Raw genomic sequence first — 12955 nt, forward strand, 5'->3', positions numbered from 1 at the left:
AAAAAATTAATTCAAATTATGTAAATACCTCATTCGCAAGGAATTAGAGGGGAAAAATAATGCGGAGATCAATATAAAAACCCGACAGGGTAAACGGAAGTTCTTGACAAACAGTCTCTATAGATAACTTTATGGCTCTTAAGTAATTTATTTCGTCTAGTACTTGAGGAAAGATTGAACTCGACAATAAGAACAGAAAAAAAAGAACCCGTCAACCAAATAAAGTTCTTGTACATACCTCTCGAGGCATGAGAGTCTTAGGAATAATCCTGCAAAAAAAGAACCCATATCAACCATATCGAAGCTTTAGTACCACATCCAGTATCACAGTATAGGAAAGGCCCGGCGTCTCTAAGGGGGAGCCACCCAACGTACGGCAACGCTCAGACTACCTTGCTATTGCTGTGCACCAGGTTGAAGGAACAACATAGATCACCCAAGGGCAAAGCCTCTCAAGGACTTTAGAACTCTCCAAACCCATTACAAAAGAAAGCATGGAATAAAGCCTTTTCATTAATTTGCAGGAAATGTGGTAAGGCCGTTGCAGTGAGAGGTGACTAGAGAACCCATGAGAAGAACTGTGGTAAGCTTGGATATAGACATGACAACTGTACATAACCATTTACAGAAGCAAACTAAGTAAGTAACTACAAACTCAATTAGTAATATTCAGTTTTTGAATCACCAAGTGATATTAATTTATGGACTACGCACATATAAGCTAATATGTAGAATTTTTCAATGGCTTCCCAAGCTTGAAACAAGATTGTGATGCAATTCTCATCATATATATGAAATTAAACTTTCTAAATACACACAGAGTGCGATCCGATAGTTTATATACATTGAGCATCTCCAGAATGTGAAAATTGTGTACAAAGAATGAAATATAGTTCATAAGTTAAGCATCTCCACACTCTCTGTAGAATTTATTATCATTACTGAATTGAAGATGATGATGATGATGAAGAGTAATACTCTTCTCCTCACATTCCTTCTGATATCTGCTTCTGTGTTTCAAATTGAACCGAGCAGCTCAACATCAATGGAACAAGTGTGCAATGACGAGTTCACAAAGGTGAGCCCCTGCATAAGCTATGCCACTGGGAACTCGGCCTCTCTCTTTGCCGAGTGTAGCAGCGCTGGCTGTGAGTGAAATCAAGAGCAAGAACCCAGTTTGTCTTTGTTACATCATTCAAACAGACCCTTGAGGGTCAGGCCACCATCAAAAGTAAATGTATGGGCCAAACCTAAAAAGATCCGTCCCATAATGTCAAATGAAATAACTTTCATCTCTTTTAATACAACTCAACAAAGGAACCTATAGTAAGTAGGTAATTGCACGCAACTCAAAAAAACACAAGATTGTAAGGTTTAGTATGGTTCGGTTTGGTTTGGATTATACTTGATTCAGCTCGGTTTAAAATAGACAATTTTCAATATAAATTCGAAACCAAATCGAATAAAATAGCTTCCTTCAAAACCAAAACCAAACCATTTTTTTTTTTTTTTCCGATTTTAACGGTAAATTTTGATTTTGGTTTTAGACTCCATTTCTGAAGAACTCATAGATTTTTTATTTGATATATAATTCATCCTATTTTGTTTAATACCTCTCATCAACCCGAGTGAACTTTTGCTAGTCCAACTGACTCGAAAACTCATTTAATATCTCCCCTACATCATTACTCTGAAACGCCAAACCAATACGGTTAGCTGGTCACTTTTGAATAGACAATCTAGTGAACCAACACCCAAATTAAATCCTAGGTTGAAAGAAGCTGTATTGATAGAGATCTGATGCAGTTATATTTATTGGATTTAAGTCTTAGGTTTATGTTTTATTTTTATTTAGGGTAAATTATAGATTACCCCCCAGTTTTCAATCGAAACTTAGATCACCCCCTGATTCTTGGAAAAAACTTAAATCACCTCTGGTTTAGACCCCAAAATGACAAATTAGTCCATAATGATAGTTTTATACTGTTAATTGATGATGTCATAAATAAATTTAAATCTTAAATTAACCTTGACCAGTGTAGATTTACGATTTTACCCTCGTAATTAAAAACCCCAAATTCCTCCTCTTCCTCACACCTGCAACTCAATCTCAAGCAGATCGAAGTTCATCCTCTTCCACACCTGCAACTCAATCTCGCTCCTTTCCACATTGAAACTCTCGATTGTGACTTCTTCCGCGGTCATGTTCACCCATGTGACCGTGATCATGGAAAAAAGTATAACCATGCAATTTCTGAAAAACAGAGCTTACGACCCATTTCAAAAATATGATTTTTACGACTAAATCTACTTCTCAAACCCATAGAATCCCAGAGGATAAATGGTGTTAAGCAGAAAAACAAAATATTGCGATTGAAACCTACTTCCAGAACTTCTAATAATGGTAAAGTAAGTGTGAATATTTCCCCTTTCTCAAGATAAAAACTTTAATATTAAACCACTGCTTATATTAGTAGAAATTGAAGAAAAAACAAGCTTCAAAAGCAGAGGAAACCCTAGACAACCAACAACAAAACCCTAACAGGAAACCTATAGAGTACCCATCCCACCCGAACCCGAACGTGAACTCGTTTCTCGAAAAACCCTAGTTTCAAAAAAATTGAATCCAAACCCTAGAAAATCCAAACACAAGCATCAAATCAAGTAACAATAAATAATCATTCAAAAATCTTCTCTACCGGTAACATAACACGAAAATATACATTGATACAACTGAGCCATAGATTGGAGATTGGGTTTATCTACGAATATGAATCTGTTAGCATAGATAAGTTTGGAGATTGGTTTATCCTTCCCTCTACACTGATGCAACAGTTGTTTGCTCAATCTGTTGCATTTCCCATTTGGTTACACCCATTATGCCCAATCTGGGTTTATGTTTAAGCTTCTCTTTGTCCTGTTCACGATCACTATGCTCTGAATTTTTCAATGAAAATTGTCTTGAGGTTTAACCACCTGAAAGTGGTTTCGCCATTGTTGAATCTGCTTTACAAGAGGGATTGTAACATACACTTGGAGACCGGAAAAACTATCAAAACCAGAGATGAGAAAAGGCTTACCGACGATCGAAAGAAAAATAAAGAGCTAGCAAAGCAGAGGCAACGGTGGCGGTGGTGGTGCTGCCAGTGTAGTTGCAGGAAAGGGGTGGGTATTTTAGGTTGAAGATGATGGGTAGTATTATAAGTTTAATTCTAATGTTTTAATACAAGGGTAAAATAGTTCTTTCACACCAAGAACTAACAGTAGACTAACGGCATTATTGTAGAGGGGGACATTTGAGTTTTTTCAAAAATCAGGAGATGATCTGAATTTCGATTGAAAATCAGGGGGTGATCTGTAATTTTTAATTGCTTGTAGGTACGACTTGGGACATAGGAGTACCTTTTACCTTCTTTACAATGGGTTTACCTGCCGCTGGTTGGCGATCTTGATTACTGGTTTTCTCCTTCCTCTCGTCTCTCTCTTTCCCTGGTTCTACCTAGGGTTGCCAAGGTACATAATCTTCTTCCATTCTTCTCCCTTGGTCCTATTTTCTCATTTTCTCCCTGCTGTAAGCCTTTCGCTTTATAATTTTCAGTTACTGTTTCATATCGGTGATGCTCTGTTCTGGGCGTTATCTGATGACCCACACAGTTTGATCGAACTCCTTTTGAAAGTCTCCTATTCGCTCTGAAACTTTTTGGAAAAAGGCAACACTGCCATAGTCGATTTGATCCCTAGAACCCCCTTCCCAGTCGTGCTTCCTGTTGTGAGAATCGATTTCTTCTGTAGACCTGGATTTGATATTGCCACTAGGTATAGTTGAAGAGGATTTTTATCGCAATCGATACCGGTGCTGCGAAATAAATTGGCAGTTCGATTACCATCTAATGAAAACATCTCTGTCAATCCTACAGAGAGTCTCGACCAGTCGTTCCCTCTCAAGCTCCTTCTCCTCTTCCCACCACCTCACTACCACCACCACCACCACCACCGCCGACCCTTTCCTGTCTCACCCATCTCATAACCATCTCTCCTCCGTACGCTCCAAAGAAGATCTCCTAAAATCCTACACAGTCACTCCCCCAATCAAACCATGGCCACTACGTCTCTACCCCAAACGCCTTGTCTCCATGATTCATCGTCAGCAGAACCTCGACCTCGCCGTCCAGATTTTCGACCATGCCGGCAAGTTCCATTCTGGGTTTTCCCATAACTACGACACCTACAACGCCATCATCGAGAAGCTCGCCCGTGCTCGAGCTTTCCAACCCTTGGAAACCCTTCTTTCTGACCTCCAATGTTCACACATCACATGTGGAGAGAACCTCTTCGTAACGGTGATCCGTAATTACGGTATCGCCAGCCGCCCCAAGCAGGCCATCCAAACCTTCCTCCGGATCCCAGAGTTCGGTGTTGATCGATCCGTCAGATCCTTCAATACGCTCTTGAACGCTATGATTCAAAACAAACGATACGACTTGGTGCATCTCTTGTTTAAGAACTGTAGGAAGAAGTTCGGGATCATTCCTAATGTCTTTACAAGTAATATTTTGGTCAAGGCTTTGTGTAAGAAGAATGATTTAGATGGGGCACTTAAGATTTTGGATGAAATGCCAGCGATGGGGATGGTTCCCAATCTCGTCACCTACACAACGATATTAGGCGGTTATTGTTTCCGTGGTGATATGACTGGAGCCAAGAAGGTTTTTTATGAGATCTTGGATCGTGGATGGATTCCGGATGCGACGACATATACGATCTTGATGGACGGATTCTGTAAGCAAGGGAGGTTGATCGATGCTGTTAAGGTCATGGACGATATGGAAGAGAATGGAGTTGATGCCAATGAGGTTACTTATGGAGTCATGATTGAGGCCTACTGTAAAGAAAGGAAATCTGGTGAAGCTCTGAATTTGCTCGATGATATGCTTGAGAAAAAATTCATACCAAGCTCGGCGCTCTGTTGCAAGGTGATTGATGTTTTATGTGAGGAGGGGAAAGTTGAAGATGCTTGTATTCTGTGGAAGAAGCTATTGAGGAAAAATTGCACTCCAGATAATGCTATCTCGAGCACACTCATTTACTGGCTGTGTAAGAAGGGTAAGATCTCGGAAGCAAAGGAGCTGTTTGACGAGTTCGAAAAGGGATCAATTCCTAGTATTTTGACATATAACACGCTAATCTCAGGAATGTGCGAGAGGGGGGAGTTGCAGGAGGCTGGAAGGTTATGGGATGACATGGTGGGGAAGGGATGTGTTCCGAATGCATTCACCTATACCATGTTGATTAAGGGGTTCTGTAAAGTGGGTAAAGCAAAGGAAGGAGTCAGGGTTTTCGAGGAGATGTTGGAGAAGGGATGTATGCCAAATAAGTCAACATACTCTATCTTGGTTGAAGGGCTTAACCAGTCAGGAATGCAAGATGATGTGACCAAGGTTCTTCTCATGGCAATTAATTCTAAAGAGGCCTTCCTCGACACTGATTCGTGGGAGGTATTTGTGAGCAAGGTTGGCTGCAATTTGAATAGCTCAAGAGTAATTCTAGAGAGGGTATTATCAACAATTGCTGGTTGATCGTATTTCAGAAGTTAAGCAGGTAATGAGAGCTAAATTTTGGGCATGCTATTTCGGAGACACATTCCCTTGGAACAAGTTAAAAATATAGCTTTTGGATGATCCCTCTGAAAAAAAAAACCACTCCACTGACTATTCAAGGCTTATGGCAGAGCTGCATGTCATTGTTCACTTTTATAATTTGTTGAACACCCTGGGACCTTCAGAGGCTAATGAATTAAATCACCAGTTTAGCTTGTTGAGTCTGTGTAGCTAGCTTGGTGCTCATGTGGGTATAGTGATTGCAGTAAAATCTGAAGATCTTTGCTGATTGAGAGTGAATTGGTTTTATTGTGTGCAATTGCAGGAGGAAATTTATTCTTCTTTCCCTACCTGGAGGATGGGAGTGTTGATTATTTGATATGCCCTGCTACTGCAATTGGGATATGTTCGTAGTTTCAGTATTTCTTGTACAGTATGTTGTTTTCACTGAATTATTTGACTTGTTTAGGTTCATTTTCGGCGCATCATCACTCTACATACCGATACCTATTTAGGGGAGTGCTCATTTCTGGATACTTGCTGTCACATGAAGGTAGTGTTTTTTTCTACTGTTGCTTATGATTCTGTAACAAAGAATTTATACTAATTCATTATTTTGCGGACAGGCATGCAAATATGTTCACTATGAGCTTGGCCCAACACCAGATATGCCAACCATGATGATGGGGACTGCTGCTCTTCGACTTCCCAAACCTTTAAAGCCTAAGGGCTGAATATTGTTCAGAGGTAGAGCTTGGTGAACCACAATGGATTAATTGTGATATTCGTACATTTAGAATGGACATCTTGGGGCAGGTGAGTTATCATGGTGGATCCCCCATGGGTCATTCATATGGAGTTGCCTTATGGAACGATGGCTGATGATGTAATGCGCAATCTCAATGTTCCTGCCCTGCAGACGGATGGATTAATTTTCCTCTTGGTCACTGGTCATGCATTGGAGCTTGGACGAGAGTGGTATGTGCTTAACATTGACTATCTCAGTAACTTGCAATTAGTATATGCATTGTTTGTTGGTTCTAACCAAACAATAAATATTATGTGTGGTTTGGGGATTTAATTGTACCACCAAAAAATGCAACAAATCAATGCTATATTGCATTTCTTCTGCGTGCTCACTTGAAACAACTCTTCCCCACCCACCCACCCCCCCACCCCCCAAAAAAAAAGAAAAAAAAGAAATTGTGAATATAATTTATGCTGTTATGGGACTTACTTTTTTATGGGAGAGGGTTCTCTGAGCAATCGGTGTAGAGGAGCATACCAATGAGGTGCAACAGAATGGTTTCGTACATAGGAGAGCAGTGAGGTCATTTCATGAGAGAGAGAGTGTGTGTGTGTGCGTGCTAGCGACTAGTGTACCCTCCCCTAGCGGCTCAGAGAACCTTTGACCAGAGGGGAGAGAGAGAGAGAGAGAGAGAGAGAGAGAGAGAGGCATACCCTTTCTTAGCGGCCCATTATTTGGAAGCAAACCTAAGCATTTTATGCAATAAGCTGTGGTTCTCTCAGTGATCTAATTTGAGTAGGCAAGTTTGGGTTTGATAAAAGCTCTACCGGAAACTACAAATGAAAATTTAAACATATAACTGGAACTATAAAGGCAATATGCAAGAGGGCAGGCCTTGGTGCAACGGTAAGGTTGCTTCATTGTGACCAAGTGGTCATGTGTTCGAGTCTGGAAACTGCCACTCTGCGAACGCAGCAGGGGTAAGGCTGTGTACATTATGACCCTCCCCAGATCCCGCAGTGGTGGGACCCTCGTGCACTGGGTACGCCTTTTATATATATATGTGAAGGCAATATGCAACTGTCTGCATAAATGCTCAAATGAAATGGTTAGTTATCCCCTTTACATGTGCCTATTGAGCCTTTTCACAATCTCACATAGACACTCGGCATAGTAGTGATTTGCTTGTTGGTTCACTGTGATTTTTGTTTCTATATCTTAGGTGCTATGGTTGCCATGGTAGCCTACTAGTATGATTTTGTCAAACAGTTTGACTTGCCTGAGGTTAATTGGTCTGTAGTCTTCATGTTCCCTTTATGTGGATTTGTGCAATTGTACGTGGAATTCGTGCTCCTATTGATCATACCACTTGAAGTTTCCTCATTGCCTTATGAGATCCAGCCTGATGGTAAAGAATCCTGTGGAATGTCCATCCTGGCTGGGAGCTTTATTTGCTCTTCTTCAAATTTTGTTTCTAGTAAGTCTGCCTTTTCAGGGTCAAGGGGCTCCAATCCAACCTGTCCTCTTTTAGAACACTGTACCCCTAAATTCTTGTAGTGTTTTTTGTAAGCAATTGTGAGGGCTTTGTTAGTCTCTGCTTCATCTACAATCATCTGCTTATCCACTTTAAGCCTTCAGATTTCGTTTTCCATTCTTCTACCACTTGGCAACTTGGAATACCTCCTTTTTCTATTCGTCAAAATTGTCAAGTTCACTCTTGGTCTTAGTCACCATTTGATCTTTTTGTATCCTTTTATTTGTTTGAATTACCTTCTCAAATTGATCCACTCTACCTTCTCCTCTGATACATCCCTTATCTCTTTCTTGTCCAGTAATTTGAAATCCTATTATTTCTTGCTTTGACTTCTTCAATCCTTCTAAATGCTCCTCTCTATTAGAAAAATTCAATTTCAATTTGAGTTCTTGCTGCCTCTCATATTTTGTTGCTCTTCAAACCTCGAAGTAATAAAGAAGATTCTAGCTTCAATTTTTATGAAAGCCTAAAATAACCTATTTGTTGCTGTAACATGATCTTGGGCTTTTCTCAATGTGTTTATGAAGTAGTCACGGTAAAACTTTGTCGTCAGATGGCAGATCTCTGAAGTTCTGTGTGCAGGGTATCTTGGGAGGGTTGGTTTATGTTGGAGGTCTTCCTGAGCCCAAACCTATGAACTGAGTAGTAAATTTGTAATCTGATGAATTAGGGAACCCACCTGAACCCATACCTAGGCCCTCTTTGGTATGATTTCGATAATTATTTCAAGGGGTGATTTCAATTTTGGAAGCTATTTGGTATGATTTTGATACCTGGGCCCGGCTATGATGTATGGCGTGGAGTGTTGGGCTGTCAAGAATTGTCATATTGATAAGCTGATTGTAACAGAGATGAGGATGTTGAGATGGATGAGTGGCAAAACCAGGAAGGATAAAATAAGGAATGGTAATATTAGAGCTGGTTTGGGAGTAACACCGATTCAAGATAAGCTACGAGAAAGTCGTCTGAGGTGGCAAGGTCATGTTCAACGGAGGCCTTCGGATGCTCTTGTTCGGAGGAGTGACCTGATTCTGATTGAAGGTTCTAAAAGAGCTAGGGGCAGGCCTAAAATGACCCTAGGAGAAGTGGTGAGGAAGGACATGCATAGTGTAGGTCTTGTTTCAACTGTCGTCGTATAATAGGGCTGATTGGAGGGAAAGGATCCGCATAGCCGACCCCAGTTAGCTTGTTTAAGTCTGTTTTGTTGTTGTTGTGGTACTCTGTTTCTTTTTCTTGTATTTTTTTATCTTGTCTTCATTAGGATCCATGTAGCCGACCCCATTTAGTTGGGATAAGGCTGAATCATCTTATTTCTGAGAGATTGAAATCAATTTCAACAGAAAATCATGAAATAACTGAGGAGCTATTTCATATGTATTTCACCCTGAATTGTTTATCGAGCACATGTTTGCAACTGGGCAAACGTGTCATTTACCTCAAACCTTATAACCCCACCTTTGCCTCTCTTCCTCTCTCCCCAACCTCAAACCCTGCCATTGCCTGTCTCTCTCTCTCTCTCCCCTGATCTCTGACAACCACTGGTGACCTGCTCTCTGATCTCCATCGCTCTCCCTCTCTCCCCCTTATCTTTGATGGCCTGTTCTTTCTTGAGCCAGTTATGCAGAGCATCCCTCTCCCTCTGAAACCAAACAATTTCTCTGACACGACGAAGGCCTGCCCAATTCCCTCCACTTCACCTGGCTTCTACTGGGACTACTACTTCTCTCCACCAGTGAAGAACTGACTCCATGGTTCTCCAATTGCAGCAAATCTCTCCCCAGAAACTAAAAATCTGTTGAGAAAACTAATTACAGGTGATGGTTTGGGGAATTTATAAATCAGAATACAATCCATTTGCATCCATTTCCTAGAAAAATGAGAATCCAGAAAGCTCATCAATTGTTAGTTTTAGCATCATTACCTTGAAGAAACCCCATTCTTTACAAGCAGAGTGTAGCCTGTTCAATTTGTAGTCTGTGGAGTCTCTAGTGAGCAATTTCTGGAGGTCAATGACTGGGACTTGGAGGAGCGGAGTTGATGCAGAGCATCCGGCAGGTTCAAGTCCAGCCCAGGTTCAATCCCAGCCCATATTCAAGCCCAGCCCAGTTCTGTTCAGCCTGGACTGAACTAACTCTGGCCCTTACAACAATTTCGTGGACCCTTGGGACTGCCAAGTTCTGGCCCACAAGTCAACAAGAAGTCTTGTGACTTCTCAGCTTCCTAGAACAATTTATTATTTCTTGTAACTAATTTCTAAGTTTCTTGTTTGTTGTTCCTAGGTATTGAAGCTAGTTTCTAAGTTTATTGGGGTTAGTTTCCATGTATGGAGAAATGTTTTCCAGGTGTGGGAACTCCACTAAGATTGGGAAGACCAACAGTCCAATTTTGAGATGCATGTAACTAAGAGACTTTTGAGAGCTCTTCCTCCCCTATAAATAGAACTTGTGGAGGCTGCTGTAGCATTCCAGATTTTAAACAAAAACTAAGACCAAGTCTACTTCTCTTTGAGAGTGCTTGTGAGTTATCAAGCGGCCTAGGTGAGACTCCTATGGTGGGACACTAGTTAGACTCTAGTTGTCAAAAATTATCTATCTTCTCTACAGGTTCAAGTTCAACTATCAATTACAGCAGCCAAAATCACCAAGTAAGTTCAGCCATCTTTCATCACAACCTGTCCCTGCATCCTCCTTCATTTGCAACCTTTTTTCTCCATAAAACCCCCCATCAGTAGCCTTTTTCTTTAACTTCAAACAAACCAGAATCAATCTTGGCAGGCAGACTTATTTGTCTGCACCACACCGCCTCATTATTAGTACCAGTGTTGCTAAAGTTACACACCATATATTCGGTCATAGTTCAACTTATCTTCAGGCCTTTTGATTCCAAGGATGATCTCCATAGTTCTACTCTGGCGTTAATCCTTGCTTGAGTCTCATACATCAAAACAATATCATTTGCAAAGATCATACACCAAGGGACCTCATCTTGTATGCCTCTGGTTAAGTCATCCATGATAAGTGTAAACAAATAAGGGCTTAAGGTTGATCCTTGGTGTAACCCAATTGAAATTAACAATTCACTGCCTTGGCCCCCCATTGTTCTAACGCTAGTCACCACATCAACATATTTATCTTTAATTATGTCTACGTGTTTACATGACACCCTTCTCTTTTGTAGGAAATTCCAGATTATCTCTCTAGGGACTTTGTCATAGGCTTTTTCTAGTTCTATGAAGACCATATGTAGATCCTTCTTGCCCTCTCTATATCTTTCCATGAGTCTCCTAAGCAAGTAAATTGCCTCTGTCAAGGATCTTCCAGGCATAAAACCGAATTGGTTTTCCGAACTTCATTTGTTTGCAAAATGTGCAATTAAAGTAGGGATGTTAGCATGGGATTCTATTGGAAAATATATTTACATCTAAGCAGATTGCCCTTTTCTAAATTTTCAAGAATGACCTAGTTTCTCGCCCCCACCCCCATTTTTAAACTGAAATGAACCCATCTAAAATTTGCATTTGGCATATTTTGCCTAAAATTATGCTATGCTGTGGTAACATTTTAAATGATTTTTTTTTTTTTTTTAATGCCTCAAAATGGGCCTAAAACCACTAATACTTAACATGTTCTTGTTTTATCAATCTCTATTGGTAGCATATAATAATTGATTGACTGGAAATTTTGATTTCTTTGTTGGGTATATTTTACAGTGTTCAGCTGTTCAAGTATTGGTTCAATTATGTGAGCTAGATACTGCAACTGTACGAGCAAATGCTGTGAAGCTGTTCTGTTGCTTGACAGCAGATGGCAAGGATGGCTTGCTGTCAGAGCATGTTAATCAGAGGTGTGTTGAAACTTTACTTAGGATCCTTTTTTTTTTTTGGGTTTTTTCCAAATGCCCCTTGAAAATGGCCAAACTTACAGTTGCCCCCCTAAACTTTCACTAATTTTGCATGCACCCCTGCTATCCAAACTAAGTACCACTATAGTCCCTCCCATTAGACAAAGACATTATGTTATAACGGATCCCAGTTTTTGAACATCGATGGACCATTTTACCCTATACCATTTTGCCCCTTGATAGGGTAAAATAAAATGACCTTACCTAGAAAAAAAAAAAAACCTGCAACTCATCTTCCCCAATTCGTTTAGGGTTTGGGGAAGATGAGTTTTTGAATCAGAAATCAAGAATGGAAGTCCGAAGTTAAACCACTTCCTCTCTAAATTTGGTCCTCAATATGTAGCTCGTTTTGATCTAAGTATGCCTATGTTATTCATGATGATTACGAGATGGGAAGTGTTATTACTTCGTCGATTTGATCAATTTCTTCTTGATTTTCTCATGGAAAACTCAGGAATCTGCCGAGGCATCAGTTTGGAAAATTGAATTTCTTCTTGATCAAAAAAAGAGAAAGGGAAAAGAGAGGAAGGTCTTGGAGCCAGGGAAGTTAATCAGAGATAGAGCTGCTCAAGACATCCAAATGAAAGAAGCAGGAGAAAGATTGTCTTTTGAACAGAACCATTAAATTGCAGTCTGACCCATTTCCATGAACCAGTCACTAATAGAAAAATGCCCTCTTTTCTACTTTAAGAAGATACATAAACAGAGGAAGATCAAAACTAGTATTCACAAATGATGGGTTTCAAAATCATATTTAAAACCTAGAAAACATGTAACATTATGATCCATGTTTATTCAAATCGAATCATATCGACGTCTTTTTGCAACAAGAATAACCATGAACCATCATAATCAAAGAAGAAAAAATTACAAAAGAAGAAAGTAATCCCTGTTCATCTTTCCTCAAGAATCCGAAACCAGTTTAGGGCAACCCACCCCGTTACCGCACTGAGGGCACTCTTCAAAATTGTCAAGGGGGAAAGAAGCCGATATGGGTCCTACATAGAAATCCAAATTACCTTCTCCTCTGCTTACCTTATTGATGCCCAACCATAAGAACTAGATCTTCATGCTCACACCTGTCAAGTCCCTCAAAGAACCATACCCAACTCGTCCTGTGATCTTCCTGTTGTAATGCAGAGTATACCCTCCATCAACATTAAACTTGCAGTCTCA

The 12955-nt window shown here is 40.2% G+C and overlaps 1 protein-coding gene across 1 annotated transcript; it reads left to right on the top strand.

Annotated features, from left to right (window-relative positions):
• The first annotated feature begins 3890 nt into the window (after positions 1-3890).
• LOC122649658 (pentatricopeptide repeat-containing protein At5g16420, mitochondrial) lies at positions 3891-5868 on the top strand. Its single transcript, XM_043842894.1, has one exon. It carries the CDS (start codon positions 3891-3893, stop codon positions 5574-5576), a length of 1686 nt encoding a protein of 561 aa, XP_043698829.1. The 3' UTR covers positions 5577-5868.
• The last annotated feature ends 7087 nt before the right edge of the window (positions 5869-12955 follow it).

Source organism: Telopea speciosissima, chromosome 2, assembly GCF_018873765.1.
Source record: "Telopea speciosissima isolate NSW1024214 ecotype Mountain lineage chromosome 2, Tspe_v1, whole genome shotgun sequence".
NCBI classification, from domain to species: domain Eukaryota; kingdom Viridiplantae; phylum Streptophyta; class Magnoliopsida; order Proteales; family Proteaceae; genus Telopea; species Telopea speciosissima.

Coding starts and splice junctions, on each gene's coding strand:
- LOC122649658 (XM_043842894.1), top strand. CDS start 3,891: ATGAAAACATCTCTGTCAATCCTACAGAGAGTCTCGACCAGTCGTTCC.